General features: G+C 43.4%; 2 protein-coding genes across 5 annotated transcripts in view; one reads left to right on the forward strand and one right to left on the reverse strand.

Annotated features, from left to right (window-relative positions):
- Positions 1-325: 325 nt before the first annotated feature.
- SLC35A1 (solute carrier family 35 member A1) lies at positions 326-13,094 on the forward strand. Of its 2 annotated transcripts, none has more exons than XM_080999909.1 (8): positions 326-469; positions 3,631-3,808; positions 7,084-7,243; positions 8,237-8,389; positions 9,153-9,219; positions 10,559-10,735; positions 11,965-12,099; positions 12,637-13,094. In XM_080999909.1, exons 1-8 carry the CDS (start codon positions 454-456, stop codon positions 12,765-12,767), a joined length of 1,017 nt encoding a protein of 338 aa, XP_080856035.1. In that variant the 5' UTR covers positions 326-453; the 3' UTR covers positions 12,768-13,094. The 2 variants fall into 2 exon arrangements, with proteins under 2 accessions (XP_080856035.1, XP_080856036.1); XM_080999910.1 differs by lacking the exon at positions 326-469 and adding an exon at positions 933-1,058.
- A 1,264-nt stretch (positions 13,095-14,358) lies between these two features.
- RARS2 (arginyl-tRNA synthetase 2, mitochondrial) overlaps positions 14,359-17,455 on the reverse strand; it is a 29,949-nt gene continuing 26,852 nt past the window's right edge. For all 3 annotated transcript variants that reach the window (XM_080999878.1, XM_080999880.1, XM_080999879.1), the window contains exons 19-20: positions 16,616-16,679; positions 14,359-14,912 (exon numbers count right to left, since the gene is read on the reverse strand). In XM_080999878.1, coding sequence (XP_080856004.1) covers positions 14,826-14,912; positions 16,616-16,679 — 151 coding nt within the window. In that variant the 3' untranslated portion in view covers positions 14,359-14,825. The remainder of the gene's footprint in view (positions 14,913-16,615; positions 16,680-17,455) is intronic.

Consider the following 17,455-nt stretch of genomic DNA (forward strand, 5'->3'; position numbering starts at 1 on the left):
TGAACGTTTTTAAAAATTCCCGGCGGTACATCCCGTTATCCCTATATTGCTACGGCAAGCTGGAGGCGGGACTGTGAGTGGAAGAGCGTGTCTTGGGGTTAAGAAGAAAACAAAAATTAGCAACTACATATAAAAGCTCTCTCTGTGTGTGAGAGAGAGATCTATAGCTATATGCAAATCACAAATTGTAGTGCAGAGTAACATGCTATATACGTGAAAGTATCCACTATGAACTCGTGTAACGTTTTAAACCGGGGCAGGCTGCGCGCGCACGCGATACCCTCCTACTGCGGACATTCCCTTGGCTTCCGGCGGCAGTAACGACGCATCCTGCGCTCCAACCATAGAGCGGCTAGTCCGCTCTAGCCTTCCTACTGTTGCGCTCTCTGGTATGCTGGGAGGCTTGGCGGGGCGGGCTTCAGCGCTTGCCGAGACGGATTCCTTTTGGATACCATGGCGCCTCCGAAAGGTGAGTGAGAGGCAGCCCGCCGCCGCCGGTTTCCCCGTTATGCGTAAATGGAACAGTCCGTTCTACTGAGGCAAATAGCCAGGCGTCGTCCAGTTACTTGGAAGGCGGGGGGGGGGGGGAGGTTGTGAAGCGGGGGGGGGGGAGGGGAGTTTGGAGACCTTCTGCCTTGATAACGCGAGCGCGGAGGTGGCTGGCACAGGGGACTCCGGGGGCAACAAAACCGGCCCGGCTGCCTGGCAGCTCTGCTGGGAAGCGGCTGTCGCTCAGCGTCTCTCTCCGCTCTTGTGTCAAGCAGGCGAAATAGTATAAGGGTTCCTCGGTGGAAGATAATGCTTCCTCCCCTTCCTCCCCTTCTTTAAAGACATGACATGTCGGGGTCTCGCTAGGATTTGGGGAGGGGGGTGAACCCAAAATGTTAATTATAACGAGTTTCCGCTCCCCATTCCCTCTCCTTCAGGTTGCTTAGGCGAAAGAATAGTCCCCCTCGAACCTGCCTTCGAGCATGCAAATATTGCTGACTTTGTCTGTGAACAAAGACTTGGAAACCTTTAAGCAGCCGCGTCTGGCATCATCCTCTCCTGCAAACGGTGTACGATGATGCTCTTGTGTCACTCACTTGGCAACGTATTGTAATGGCTGTTCTTGTGCAATGACCCTGGTCCAGAAGGCAAGCTCTTCCTCTGGATCCATGTGTACAGTGGTACCTCGGGTTACATACGCTTCAGGTTGCATACGATTCAGGTTACAGACACTGCTAACCCAGAAATAGTGCTTCAGGTTAAGAACTTTGCTTCAGGATGAGAACAAAAATCTTGCTCTGGTGGCGCGGCAGCAGCAGGAGGCCCCATTAGCTTCAGGTTAAGAACAGTTTCAGGTTAAGAACTGACCTCCAGAACGAATTAAGTACTTAACCCGAGGTACCACTGTATTTATTAATCGGTCTGAAATGCTAGGACAGACGTTTTCACATTAGAAAATAAATGCATCTAGGGATACATGAAATTGTAACGGAAGAAGTGGCTTGCCAATCGTTGTGGAGTTGGAAGCGTGCTTTCTCCCGTTTCTGAAAAATTGGGCCGAATAGACTTATTGATGCACAGCCCTTTTTTGTGTGTATTGTCATAAGGCTGTTAAATGATCTCTGTTGGATCAGGCCAATGGACCATCTAGTCCAACATCTTGTTCTCACAGAGGCCAACCAGATGCCTATGGAAAGCCTGCAGGTAGGACCCGAGGGCAACAGCACTCTTCTCACGATTCCCAGTATGATATTCAGAGGAATAGTGCCTTCTACAGTGGAGGTACAATAGCTAATAGCCATTGATGGGTTTGTCCTCCATGAATTTGCCTGTTCTTTTTTTTAAAAAAGCAATCTGAGATCGTGACCATTGGTTACAGACGCTTCAGGTTACAGACTCCGCTAACCCGGAAATAGTACCTCGGGTTAAGAACTTTGCTTCAGGATGAGAACAGAAATTGTGCTCTGGCGGCACAGCAGCAACGGGAGGCCCCATTAGCTAAAGTGTTACCTCAGGTTAAGAACAGTTTCTGGTTAAGAATGGACCTCCCGAATGAATTAAGTTCTTAACCTGAGGTACCACTGTATATGTGCTGCCTGAAGAAGTACTTTCTTTTGTCTGCCCCGAAGCTTCCAACATTCAGCTTCCTTGAATGGCCCTGGGTTTCTGGGATGAGAGAGGAATCTGCTTTCCCTACACAGTGATAATTGCATCTTTTGCAGATAATTCTGCTGTTTGCATTTAGCTTGATATACACCCAAATTAGGCTGAAGGAAATAGAGTTATATCTCTACCAGGGTGTACTCAGTTTAAATTATTGCAACAGTGCATCTATAATTGTACCTTGCAGGGATGTTTACACAGTGAAGGTGATAGTATGAGTAACAGGATTTAGTAATTCCCAGCCATATAATAATGTGGTGTAATGATTCAGGCATTCACTGTTGAGTTAATAAAGAAATAGAAGTTTATACAGATAAAGATAAATTGTTTAATCAACAGTCTGATTCAACTGTAACTGTGTTATTTTTGGTGGCCAGAGACTAGATAATGGCTGTCTCTCCTATGAAGTATCTGAAGTTCCTTGATTAGTAGCTTCTTATTTGCTGATCCTAAAATCAGCATGTGGAAATAATTTCATTTATTTCTGTTGGCCTTTGGTTTCAAGTAGAGTTATAGGTGCCAGATGAGGTACCATTTTGAAAATAGCCTACATTTATCTAGACCAGAGCTTTCCAAACTGTGTGTCGTGATATGTTAGTGTGTCAGCTGCAGTGTGTCAGTGTGTCACACAAACACTCCCCACCCTCCTCTCAGGGCTGGAAAGGGGTCAATTTAACCTCCAGTTTGCTAATAAAACTGAATTACTGTGTCACAAAATGATGCATATCTAAAAAGTGTGCCACTAACATGAAAAGTTTGGAAACCTCTGATCTAGACAGCCGAGAGTAGGATAAGGCACTCTCCTGCACCAGTTTGAAGGGCCTTTGAGCCTTGGCCCCACATTAGCCCTTCTGACAAGGGATGAGCAGGACTATTTTGGCATGCTAATCAATGAATCAATCGGTTAATGCTTATCAATTAATTAATTAAATGTATATCCTTCCCTCCCAAAGGAGCCCGGGGCAAACACACTAGTGATAAACCAATACAGTTAAAAATAAAACAAAACATGTTTAAAACATCCCTAACCAATTCAAAACATCTGAAAGCAGTAACTTACTCTCACAGCTAATAATTTCAGAGTTGCCACGATCAGTATCTTTTGGCCATCAAATGCCTTGGTAAACAGGAACATTTTAAAGTTCCTCCTGATTGTGAAGGAGATAGATGTGCCTCACCAGGGAGGGTGTTCCACAAATGGGGAAACCACCACCAAGAAGGCCCTATCATAAGTCAGTGCCAACAAGGCATCCCCTAGTGGGGGCACCACCAACAAAGTCACCTGCAGGTTTTAGGGTGCAAATCCTTCTAATGGTTAACCGTAATGTTTCTGCAGCAGGCCTGCCATAGCTTTTTGAATATAGAATGCTCCTGTTTTAAAAGCTGTTTTCTAAGGACCAAACAGCAAACATAACTTCACTGTAGTTGTCAAGGTGGTTCACGTCTCATGTCCAATAGAGCGATGCTTTTGTTTTTCAGAAAATGTCAGCTTGCTTTTTAAGTTGTACTGCTTGACGGTGATGACCTTGGTGGCTGCAACGTATACAGTAGCTTTGCGGTACACGAGAACAACAGAAACAGTTTTATACTTTTCAACTACAGCTGTCTGTATTACAGAAGTTATCAAGCTATTCCTAAGTTTGGGCATTTTAGCAAAGTAAGTATAAATGTCGATGAGTAAATTGGAGTGGCGTATTTGCTCTTTTTTCTGATTCTTTTATTTTACTTGTTTTGTTTCTTGCTATGATTCATGTGGACTGTGTTAGGCTTCTGTGACCAGGTGGTATCAGAGGAGTCCTTCTCGAAAAGATTGGTTTTGAAACAAGTGAAAACATGCACATTTTAGTTTCCTAATCTCTCTTATGAATAGGTGTCACTGCCTTGAGTTCATTGCTTTGGATAAAGTTCAGAAGTCTGTGTAAATTAAGTATGGATGCTTGGCTGGAAGGTTTCTGGGTTGGTGTAGGCAGGAGACTTCAGAGTCATTCAAGAAGAACTTGTATTCTCACTAAGGTGGCATTTAAGGATTAGAAGCAATCCTCTGAACCATGTTGACCTGTCCTCCCTCAAATATGCCTATGATGTTCTTGAAGGGTTCTCAATCACAGGGCACTTATTACTTCTTTTAGCCTACACAGAAACTATTCAAATGGCTTCTCCCCCATGCTGGTAACATATGAATAATTGACTTTTTTTTGTCTTTTAATGGGACCCCAGGGCTGCTGCCTCATCTTGTGTAATGGTAGAGCTGGCCTTGAGCCTCATGGTGGGATGCTTGGGCACTTTCAGTAATAGTCACTGTTCTTGCTGCATCTTGTAACATGGTACAGTGGTGCAGCCTTGGCTAGGAATTTCTCTAGCCTCTCTGTCTCTCAGAACCTCAATATTTCCCCAAATCTGTGAGTTTATAAAGGTTGTTTATGAAACTCTAGCTTATTCAGTAACATGCTCTGCAGCAAGGGGCCCTCCAGCTCCCATAATCCCTGGCCATTGGTCATTCTGGCAGAGGCTGATGGAAGTTGTAGTCCAGCAACAGCTGGAAGGTCACAGGTTACCCCCTGCTAACTTAAATCACGGTTAAGTGTAGACTCCAAATTGCAATGTAGAACTTCTGTCCTGAAGTGGGTTTGCTAATCTTGGTCTCATTCTGTCAGGGTGGGTGGGGCCACCCACCTGTCAATTACCTGATGTCACAATGATGGTGCTTTAAAGTGCCCGAGGCTTTGGCTTTACCACCCATCAGCTTTTTGCAGGCATTGGGTGTGTGGGTGAATTGCCCGCAGGGAGCTCAGTAAAGCACAGCCTTATCCAACAAGTGAAGAGCGGTAGAGTCAAAATCTGATTTTTCTTTTGCCAATGCACAATTGGGAACGCATGTTAAGGCTCCCAAATATGAATTGGCAGCTGTGCCTCTATCTGCCCCACACCTGACAATGCAGGTCATGTCAGGTATGAGGCAAGCAGGTGAGTGTGGTTTTGGGGAAAACTGCCTCTAAGGCCAAAATTGAATCCTTGGGGGGCAAAGTTTGGCCAATGGGGTAGAAGCTGTCCACCCCAGAATCTGGGACAGAACCTGGGAGAGAGTTTAGTTCTGCAGGCTGATATAACCTCTGGTTTGTGCTAACCTTGGTTGAACTTTTTGTCTGCATTCAGCATTTGTCTTTTTGAATAAAAATCAGTTTGCCTTTTTGAATAAGCCAGCAGTCAGTCAGACTTAATCTCTTCTCCTGCAGTTGTCTTTGCCGCCCTCACCTCTACTTTCCAAGAGATGTAATCTAATATGCGTAAATGTTTTATTTGCCTTCTCTTGCAGTTGTGTCCCATTCGCTTCTTTTGTAAAGTCAGCTGAGAAGCACACGTTAGAACAGTGGGGGCTGATATGAGGGAGTGTTTAATCCCGGGTGTTCTCTGTGTTCAGAGTGAAGCAATCTTCTCCTTAACACTGCTAGATCCCAGAGTTGAGTCTCAAGGGGCAAAAAGTAGGTCACCAGTTATGAGTGTCTTTTCTGAGGCCTGGTTTCAGCTGCATAATCACTTTAGTCACCCTATAATTATGAAGCCCATATAAAAAAAAAGACATTTCATGCTGTTCTGACTCCAAATGCATAATTACTATCCTATCAAATTCAGAAATGACATGAATTCTTGAAATTGGGTCCCAGGAAAGCCCAACTTCCCTGGCAGGTATAGTTTAAACAAGCAAGTCACAAGCAATGGCTTGGACTTTTAAAATATAGAGATAGCACTGACACGAAGAGGCTGTCCTCATTTTAGTCACAGGAGGTAGATTTAAGGGGAAACGGCTTTCTTGCTGTTTCATAATATTTGGTGACATGTCATACTGTACTGGATTTTGTGAGATTGTGTATTTTGCAATTTTCCTGTACATAAGTGTATGTACAATGCCCATGTACAGGCTCTGTTACTTTTGTTCTCCCAGATCTGGTTCTCATACGGGGTAATTTCACATGCACAGGAGTAAAGACAGTGTTCCTCTGCCTCCCCCAACCTTTTTTTTTTTGTCTACGAAATCACGGAGGCAGATAAAATGCATGTGCGAAGCTGTTCCTTTTTGAAGCAGGAACAGGACTGCTGACATCTCAGGTGGCTAAAATTAGGCCATCAAAGTGGTGTACTGTATAAGATAAAAATCCTGAGATTCACCTAATGTAGAGTTGCCATATGTCCGGAATTGCCCGGACAGAGCCAGTATTTGGGTCTCATAAACAGTGTCTAGGCGGAAATCACTTAAATGTCTGGGAAAATCCAGACGTAAGGCAGCCTATGTCAGAAGTATAGATTTTGGCAAATTTCATTTATAATAATTAAAATAAATTTCATTTTTATAAAAAGCTCAATAACTTTGCCTAAAAAAGCTCACTTTTTGAAATATGGCAACCCTACCTGATGATCCCCAACAGAGGACAGCTGCACAGCTTCTGCTGTTTTTATGGTGCCTTGAAATGGTATGTAAAGGGTGATACATAAATTTAATTAATTAAGTACTTTAAAAATCTGCCTTACTGCAACATTTAGAGGAAGTTTTAAAACCAACCAACCCAACCGAATGTTGTCTTCATTTCAGCACTGCCAACTGGAATGTCTGGTTTGCATTCTGTCACCGTCACGGCGGTTACAGTCTTTGTTTGCCTTGCGGAAGGAGGAAGAATGTGGATCTTAAGCTTTCCAGGAGACGCAGTAGGACTCTCCTTCCTCTAGTTGGCTTCTGCTTTTCTCTTTTTTTGGAGGGCCTCAAGATTGATACAGGATAGGAAGCGGGTGTTGTTGACTAGCTCATCCTGGCAGCTGAGAGGTTGTGGGGCTAGGCCTCTGTTGGGCTATTTCTGGATTGTTCTTGTTCTGCTGTACTATTGTCAAGCAGCTACAGTCATATTTGTGCTCAGAGCTTCTTCTTCTTTAAATGTTTTCCAGAGAGACTGGAAGCCCGGGTAGACTATTGACATCTTTAAAAGAAAATGTCTTGGGCAGCCCTAAAGAGCTACTCAAATTAAGTGTTCCATCTCTCGTCTACGCCATCCAGAACAACATGGCCTTCCTGGCTCTTAGCAATTTGGATGCAGCTGTTTACCAGGTAATGGTTGATGTTTGGAAGCTAGATGCAGACTCCCTAACCTTACCAGGCCACATTGGTACTGCTTTGTAGCCACTGTGAGTGTTCTTGCCTGCTTAGAATGAGCCCTGGAACTCTGACCACTCTTTGTGCTTGTCTGGGAGAGAGAGATTTTAATGTGCCTGGAAACACACCTACAGTACAAAGGTGAAATTAACATTCCATCAATCAATCTTTATTGCAGTCATAGTCCAGGCAATAGAAAGAAATTAACATTAGTTTCTATGCCCACTGGCATGTGGCCCCTGAAGCATTGTCCAGAGGGGGCTGTGGCCCTCAGGCTGGCAAATGTTCCCCATCCCTGAGCTATGATGGATGAGCTCATGCAAGTGTGCCCATCAACTGGCGGCTGCAACATCGAGCAACATGTTGAGCGTGTGAAACAGCTATCACAAACAGAACACCCCAAACAGAACTTCTGCATTGTCTGATAGGAATTCAGACGCAGTATCTTTTTGTGGAAAATGGTTCACACTTTCAGCTGCAAGTCACGGAAGGGAAAAGTCATCCTGTGCGTGTAACTCTTTCCTGAGAGGAAGGGGATTGTTCACCAAGGAAGATCCTGCCATGAGCATAACATCCTTTACATGAACCAAGTAATGATGTTGGATGCAAACCAATATGCTTAGAACATGGGCGGTACATTAGTATAATAAAATCATAGAATCGTAGAGTTGGAAGGGACCACGAAGGTCATCTAGTCCACCACCCTCTACAATGCAGGAATCTCAACTAAAGATTCCAATCTCTGCTTAGAAACCTCAAAGGAAGGAGAGTCCACAACCTTTTATTGTCAGAAAGTTCTTCCTGATGTTTCATTGTATTACATTGTTGTTATAATGGTTGTGTTATATTGTTGTTATTAAATAAAGCAGGTTACATATTAAACAGATTGTCTTTCTGCCTTTTTCCTAATAGCTAAATGAAACATGCCGTTTCTTTCCGGCTTCTTAGGTGACCTATCAGTTGAAGATCCCATGTACCGCTTTGTGTACAGTCTTGATGCTGAACCGCTCTCTCAGCAAACTACAGTGGTTCTCAGTCTTTATGTTGTGTGGTGGAGTCACGCTTGTTCAGTGGAAGCCAGCTCAAGCCACAAAAGTCCAGGTAAAGTTGATCACTGGGAGCCTTTCTCCATACCTGCTTTATGAAATAAGTTTCTCGTGCATCAAGTTGCATAATCTTACCCTAAGGGCATTGTGGAAGAGTATACTGCAGGGGTGGAGTAATTGCAGCCCCTCCTGATGTTTCTCTACGGCAGCTTCCATCTTAATCAGGATGTCCTTTCCACACTGTAGGAATTGGGCCTTCTGTGTGTTGGCATCTGCCTTTCGGAAGCCCCTCCCTTTGAATATGAGGCACTGTCTCTGTTGCCTTTTTGGTGCCTACTGAAGGCCTTCAACAAGTTGAGACCTTTCCCAGTCCGCATCTGTATTGGAACCATTTTAAACAGATTTTGTTTTTTCGCTGTTTTAGCACTTGTTTGCCACCTTACGGTCCTCTGGGAGAAAGGGTAGTATATAAATATAAGTAAGTAAGTAAGTGAATGAACGAATGTCCTCATTGCATTTCAAGAATTAGCTAAGCTGTGGTATCCTGCAGCAGCTGGTTGAATAAGCAGGAGAGGAAAGGAAGGAGAAGCTCTGTTGAGTGATGACCTCCTGTGTTACATTGGCTCTCACCCTCTTTTCCCCAGAGACAATTGAGCAGCCTGGGAGTCAAATTTTGTAGTGCTGCTTGCATAGCACTGGCAGATGTTGCCAGATGGCCTAAGTCATCTTTTGTTGTTGCAATAAATAACAATCTGGCTTGGCTTCCGAAAGTGACTGCAGCTATAAATAAACTTCCTATGTTTTTATTTGTTCTTTAGATGGAGCAGAGCCCATTGATAGGCTTCGGTGCGATAGCCATTGCTGTTTTATGTTCAGGATTTGCAGGTAAAACCTTGCAGTTAAAGTTATCTTCAAGTAGCAGGCATTTATCTGTGACTGTGGCTAGTCCGACAGTGAAGGCCCCCTCTTACTTTACCTTGCCAGCTCAGAAAACACCATAGCACAGCTTCTTCCCATCCTTCTCAGGTAACATGGGAGAAGCTCTGGGAAGTGTCTTGGGTCACATCCACAGCATACATTTAAAGCACTCTTATACCACTTTTGGGATGCGGGTGGCGCTGTGGTGTAAACCACTGAGCCTTGGGCTTGACGATCGGAAGGTCGGCGGTTTGAATCCCCGTGACAGGGTGAGCTCCTGTTGTTTAGTCCCAGCTCCTGCCAACCTAGCAGTTTGAAAGCACGTCAAAGTGCAAGTAGATAAATAGGTACCGCTCTGGCGGGAAGGTAAACAGTGTTTCCGTGCGCTGCTCTGGTTTCGCCAGAAGCGGGTTAGTCATGCTGGCCACATGACCCAGAAAAACTGTCTGTGGACAATCGCTGGCTCCCTTGGCCAGTAAAGCGAGATGAGCACCACAACCCCAGAGTCGTTTGTGACTGGACTTAACTGTCAGGGGTCCTTTACCTTTTTATACCACTTTAGTGGCCATTGCTTCCCCCAAAGAATCCTGAGGACTGTAAGATGTTTGTTGTGCAGCTACAATTCCCAGCGCCCTGAACAAACCCAGTGCCCAGGAGCCTTTGAGGGAAACCAAAACTGTTAAGAGTGGTGTAAGAGTGCTTTAAGTGTACAGTGGTACCTTGGGTTACATACGCTTCAGGTTACAGACTTCGCTAACCCAGAAGTAGTACCTCGGGTTAAGAACTTTGCTTCAGGATGAGAACAGAAATTGTGCTGTGGCGGCAGCAGGTGGCCCCGTTAGCTAAAGTGGTGCTTCAGGTTAAGAACACTTTCAGGTTAGGAACGGACCTCCGGAACGAGGTACCACTGTACATTGTAGATGTGACCTATGTCGTAAGCTCAGGTCTGCCCAACCTAGGTCTCTTTTGTAAGACAACTCCTATCATCTCTGAGCATCAGCTCTACCTGTTAGGGCTAATGGGACTCAGGTGACAACACCTGTTGGAGGGCATCAAGTTGGGGAGGGCTGCTGTAGCTGTTCCCCACCTCAGCATCACCTCCCCCACAAACTTGTACGGTGGGAAGGTGGTGCAAGTTGACCCTGGGTTTCTTATCTCTGTGGTGTAAATTCCCTAAATCAAAATGTAATGTATGGCGGGAGCTGTACATTGTTTCATCTCTCGCTTCCCTTCCCTTCCCTTCCCTTCCCTTCCCTTCCCTTCCCTTCCCTTCCCTTCCCTTCCCTTCCCTTCCCTTCCCTTTCAGGGGTATATTTTGAGAAAGTGCTAAAGAGTTCGGATACATCTTTATGGGTCAGGAACATTCAGCTGTACCTCTCTGGGATTGTAGTGACCTTGGTTGGTGTCTACATGTCTGATGGCGTTAATGTAATGGAAAAGGGCTTCTTTTATGGCTATACTCGTTATGTCTGGTTTGTCATCTGTAAGTATCCGATTGCCTTTTATCTTCAGTTCTACTTTTTTCTTCTTCAAGCTGGGGCCAGAGGTGTAGGAGATCAGCTTGGGAACATATGGGGCAGAGACATCACTGAGCAGCAAATTAAATTCACAGTGGTCTACCGTCCTGCAGGAAATAATTCGGAAGCATGCAGTTTCCAGGGGAGTCTGAATATTGGCAAGAACTTAAGAATCATGGGGTGACTATCAGCTAGACTGCCTGAAAGGGATTAGGGATACAGGAAGACACAGGCCTTATTTCCTGGGTTACAGAGAAATAAGTATTCAAGGTTAAGACTAACTGCTGTGCTGGCTTTCCAAAGGGACTTTGGGTAGCATAAGAAATGCAGGTAGGGCAGGTTAGTCACACTGGTTCCATTCAGAGAATAAGCCAAGATGTAAACCAGCCTTTTTCCTTGATATGCAGACCCCTTACCTGTCCAGAAATCAAACCAGGACATTGCTAACCATCATTTCCTATTTTGTCTGAAGTCCAAAACTTGTTACAAGCTTTGGAACAAGCCAGGATCCTAAACCAACTCCAAACCATGGTTCTGAAGCACTGTTTCCCAGTTTGGACATGGGGAACTATGATTAATTGGACACTTCCTGGTTTGATTGGCTGTGCCATGTACAAGTGTCAGTGTGTATAGGAAAAAGTCTTGTTTGGATCTTAGTGTAGACTTTGATCTCGCCCATCCTTGCTTCCTGCTGTCGTATGTTGCTGAATCGGCTGTTTATGTTCCCATATTGAACAGACGGGAATTAAAAGTTCTCTTAACGGCCTGTACTCAAGACTAGCACCAGCAAATATGGGCTCTAGATGTGCTGTGTTGAATCTTGCTGGGTGATGTCCAAGGATAGCCATACTCAAGAGCAGACCCATTTAAATCCATTCACTTAGTTACTTAGGTATTGCCCCATGACATTTAGGTCAGTCTTGTAGGGATGTAAACAGCATTGCTGGTGCAAGCTAATAGGTATAGACTAATACCAGGTTTGGTGTACCGTGGGACAAGGGTATGCCATGCTGGAACACAAATTTAATCCCCTAATGAGGTTGTGATACATGTCCCAAATGGACAGTATCTTCCAACCTTCAAAAGTTTTGCTATAAAAGGTATTTTTTCTTCTTCGTTTCTTTGAACCCATATGGTAAATAAGAAAAAGATTCCAGACACTTCATTAACAGGGATATATCCTTTTGCTGTCTAGTCCTTTCCAGCGTTGGAGGTCTCTACACTTCAGTTGTTGTTAAGTACACCGACAACATTATGAAAGGTTTTTCTGCAGCTGCTGCCATCGTTCTCTCTACCGTTGCCTCGGTCCTCCTCTTTGGCTTACAGATAAGTACGTTTCTTTTGGCCATAGTCCACAATCTTAGGTGACGCTCTTTTGGTGCGGGCTTGAATAACTGTTGTCAGCTAATTGTATTATTGTATAATATTATTATCTGATGTTGTCAGCCCACAAATAAATTAGCAAGGGTTAACATTTCAAAGCTGGCAGCATCTACTATTATCTTCAGCGCGCCTGAGGCTTCGGAATGCAGGCAGCTCTGCGCAACCTTTGGGAGCCCGGCGCGGCTTCCTGCCGGGCTCCCGAGGGTTGCGCAGAGCTTCCTGAAGCCTGGAGAGCGAGAGGGGTCGGTGCGCACCGACCCCTCTTGCTCTCCGGGCTTGAGCGAAAGCTTGTATTCGCCCCATAGGACGCACACACATTTCCCCTTCATTTTTGGAGGGGGAAAAGTGCATCCTATAGGGCGAAAAATAAGGTAAATATGAAGTACACAGCAATCAGATAACGAGTTTCATATTTAAAAAAGTATTCTTGAGTTTCTGTTTGGATCAGTGTGCTTTAAACCATGTGCTTTGTTTTTCCCTTTAGCCATCACCTTCTCTCTCGGTGCCCTCCTTGTATGCATCTCAATATACCTGTATGGACTGCCTCGACAAGACACCACAAAAATCCAGCCAGCAGAAGCAAAAGGGTCAAAAGAAAATCTTATTAGTGTGTGATGTTTTGCATCATGAAGAATAGAAAAAGACAATCTAAAGACTTGACATGAGTGTTTGTTCCCTTTTTTTTCTTTTTTTTAAAAAAGCCTTAAACTGGTAATGCAAGATTGTTTGAACTAAAAGTGAAGTAACTCATTAGTGAAATGAAGGATTACACTGGAGCATGGAAACTTCGCTAAATTGTGAAGCGCTGCTTTTCGTGTAAAGTTGATCTATTTGTGTTGGACTATGAAGAGTCTGTTCACCAAGAAGAATGAAGAAATTGAATGTGCAGTTTTTAAATATATATATATATTGTATATAAAATAAAGGGGAATGCCATTGGAATACACTTTGATGAAACATGTATAATAGGGATACTCTTCACATGTTCTTGTAAGGAAAGGTGCTACTACATTTACTAACTAAATTGTTGATTCAGTCTTAAAATATCTCAATCAGATTCTCAAACACACAGTACAACACATTTCCTAGTACAGTGGTACCTCGGGTTACATACGCTTCAGGTTACAGACTCCGCTAACCCAGAAATAGTGCTTCAGGTTAAGAACTTTGCTTCAGGATGAGAACAGAAATCGTGCTCCGGCGGCGCAGCGGCAGCAGCAGGAGGCCCCATTAGCTAAAGTGGTGCTTCAGGTTAAGAATGGACCTCCGGAACGAATTAAGTACTTAACCCAAGGTATCACTGTATCTGCTTGTGCCTCGGCTTTCATACTGTCGGTTGCTAGCTGTCGTAGCCAATATGAAACCAAGATGATTGTTGTGAGGGGAAGTGGGGTGTGTGGGAACTGTCATCTGATTGTTGAAGTGAACATAGGTGTAGCTGAAATGGATTCTATGTCTTTTAAGCTTTTGATCTGCTGAATCCACTCTGCGAAAGCAGGAAGAAAAAAAATGAAGCTGCTGCTCGTAAGAGGATTTTTTTCTATTGTGATTGGGTTTTTTAACACCATTTTGTATAATATTTATGCTTTTCTTGCACATCTAATATTCTGAAAGTGCTAAATAATTTTTTGTGCAAGTTAGGTAGGTCAGAGGCCATTTGGGTTTGAGCCCTTTGTTCTTGCATCAAATAAAACTTAATGGGGGTGGGACAGTATTTAATGCTACTCAGATGTAGTTTTTCATTTTTGTCAGCTTAATCCAACACTGAAATTCATGAAGGACAAGTGTTTTGATTTAGCTTTTCTGCAGCTTTGTAAAGATGTAAAGTTGATAATTAAACAATTAGGAGTGTGTAAGCTTCTCAAGTGGAGAAACTAAGACTGGAAAGGAGGTCCTAAATTCTAGATATGGCAGTCTACTCTAAGGGGTCAGAATCTTGATTTTTACCTTGACATTCATACAGCAAACTTGTGTTCCTTGGGTTATGCTATAAATCCTTTTTGTTCTACACCATTAGTCTTAACACGGTAGTTCTTGTCCAGTTATGCAAGATGGATTGTACAGGGACATGAGGGCTGCTCCTAGACCTTCTCTGTGGCAGACTGCCCAACTCTGCTCTGTTTGAATCAATGTCCTATCAGCGGCTAGGCACTTACTTCATTTCTTGGCTCTGTTGGGCACTTAAAACAAAAAAGATGGAAAGGTCTTTAGATTTTAAGACTGCTTTATTGTGCACAGTGCACTGAACTTGCTGTAGCTGCATTTGCATTGCTGTGGGGTTTTTGTTTTGTTTGTTTGCATTTTACTGCGGCATTTGTTTTACAAGGGCAGCAACCTCCTCCCCATGACATATTTTGAAGAAAGGGGTGAGACTGAAAGGACTAGCTCCTCTCATAAGAGTAATACAGACAAAATATAATGCAAAAGGGAATGGGATCTGTTCTTCAGTGGCAAATGCGGTGTGTGTCCAATGATCTCGTCTTTAGGTACTGCCAGACTACAACTCCTTTAATCTCTGATCCATTGTCTGGGATTGATGGGAGTCCAAAGACATCTTAAAAGTCCACACGTTTCCCACCTCTGGTCCAGGCAATATAGAGAAGCAAGGACAGAGTAACAGCTAGTCTTCAGCACTCGTATAGTTTAGAATATGCAGTGAAGGAGACCTCCGCTTTACATTTTATTGACAGGTGTGATTCCTAGAAGCTTCATTCCATTAGCCAGGACGGAGCGAACAGCCTGGAACAAACAGAGCCTTGCCTGGAAAAATAAAAGGTGGGGAAGAGGAGGACACTAATCAATTGCTCCCTTAAACAGAACTAATTCAGTAAATCTTGAATGTTTTGTGCATGCTCAACCATAGCAGAATTACAAACTACTAAAGAATAACAACAAATGTTAAGATGCCCACTTTGCACCAACAGCCGTTTCTTCCAGAATTTAATCCTAGTAATGCAGAAAGTCTGCTATTATCTGTTTCACAGACACATGCCTATATTTGTATCCTTGTTCCCCATGCATAATGAGAAGTAGGTTGAATGCTATTTCAGCTGAACATTACCTACCTCTCTGCAGTGAATGTATTTTTAGGGCAGAAAATACACTACGAACCGTATGATGTGAAGTACATATGCATGCACACACCCTGACTATGGAAATGCTGCATGGAAGACATGCTCATGCATAGTGATGAAGTCTTAATCTAAAATTACAATACATGAAGTGGTCTTAATACACCTAGCTCAGCCTTCCCCAAGCTGGTGCCTTGCAGGTGTTTTGGACTATCGCTTCTATGCACCCCAGCCAGTACAGAAGGCTAATCTAGCCACTGATACACGGTCTATGGCACCAGGAAGAAAAATGTGAAAATACTTGTTTCAGACAATTGCCTCTTGATGAAATACAAGGATATCCTACATCCTGCCTCGCCTACATCAGTAAATATACCAAAGGCAATGTGCTTTTATGTTTCACAAATAAAGGTGGACAGAAGGCTCTGGTGGGTGCTGTCAAGTTGAAGACAGATGAAGGGAAGAATTGACCACATACATTGGAGCAGTTTCTTTTCAGCACAGTTGCAAGAAATCTACCTGGTAGGTTAAATCTGTTTGTCATTAATTTGCCCCGAGTAACAGTGCAAACCCTATTATGTGTCCACTCACGTCTTTTGAGTACAATGGGACGTACTGCCAGCAGTCGTGTGTAGTACTGCGGCCTAAACAGATTTATTTAGACTGCAGCCCTATTTGGGAGTAAGTCCTACTGAGCTCACTGAAGCTTCTGAGTAGGTATATAAGGTTGCGCTGTTAAGCCTGCAGCTGTATTTTTAGTTGATTAAGCAGCCGGAGCTTATTTTAAAATCGGGTAAACTCAAACATTAGTGCCACACGTTTTTTGTCTTAACGCCATTTTGCTTTGGTGCACTACTTTGGTGTGCTGCCAAAATAGGAAATAAAGACAAGCAGAAAATAACGTTTTCCAACAAGGATTGGTAGAGTTTATTAACTCACTAACCCCATTTATATCATTATCTCAAAAGAAAACACAAAACCACACCAAACCGCTTTTCACTCTGCCTCTGTTTAGAACAGTTCACATATCTACAGTATTGGTAGTATTTTGAGTGGCACTATAAGGGGGGAAGTGGGTAGATTTATTCTCTCTGGCTACAAAAAGCCTGAGAAAGCTGAAGTCTAACCAGAATGGGAAAGATTCTCCACGCTAAGGAGAAGGCCTAAAGCGACCCTTGGCAATTGCAGAAAATGGCTTAGTTAAGCAATGTATCTCCTCACCCCCACAATTATTAGTATGGGGCAAGAATACATTTTAAGCTAAACCAAAAAAAGTATGTACCTATTTGATATATACCCCACCCTTCAACAGACTGCCAGAACAGACTTCTTTGCATGTTACACATCTCAGGAGTAAAACATTCTATTCAAATAGTATCTATTTTATTTTACCTCTGCTAGTTCCGGAACACTGCCTTTCACAGGTAGCATTTTGTGAGCCACAGCTGCTAAGTGACTGAAACAGAAACAGTGATATGAAACAAACTTTTTAAAAGCTGCAACCCTCAGTATGCATCTAAATTCAGTCGCATTTGTTAGGGATGTGCAGTGAACCCAAGAATTGCACTGTATCTAGTGTTTTTAAGCAACCCAATCTGTTTTGGATCAGCTGTGTGTTGTTCTAATTCTATTCCATTTTGGGGGCCCAAATCTGATCCGTTGGGTATGAAACTCTGTTTTATCCATCTCCCCATTCACTATAATGGGGAAATCTATAAACTGCTATAACTTTATTTACTCCTCACATATAACTGAATGATATTTGCAAGCAAATGACCCCTTAGAATGGATTAAACCTACCAAATGGATCAGGCATCATGGAAATTAATGGATTTCCATGCAGGGAACCTTTGATGTTACTTTTTTAAAAAAAGTTTGAAACGTTTTCATTCTCTGCCAGAATTGGATGCAAATTTCAAACCTAGTTGTTCCTACTTGAGAGGGATGAAGCCTGCCAAATTTCCAAAAGAGAGATAAAGCAGTTCTCCTGTAAAGGTGGAAGTAACCATTTTGGAGTGGAAAAATAGACATCACAATCCCTTCTTTCTTTCTTTTTGCGGAGGAAGCAATTAGTTTGAAAACTGGGTACATGAGGAAGGTGCCCCTGGGTAAGAAACTTGTCAGAGTTCAAACAAACAGATCCAGGGGCTATTCTGCCAGGTGATCTGACTTTTGCAACCCACCCCAATTTGCCTAACTCTAGCACTTGCATGGTGCTCTCGTAGCCCAAAC

This window comes from Podarcis pityusensis, assembly GCF_964106645.2.
Source record: "Podarcis pityusensis genome assembly, chromosome: 3".
NCBI lineage: Eukaryota > Metazoa > Chordata > Lepidosauria > Squamata > Lacertidae > Podarcis > Podarcis pityusensis.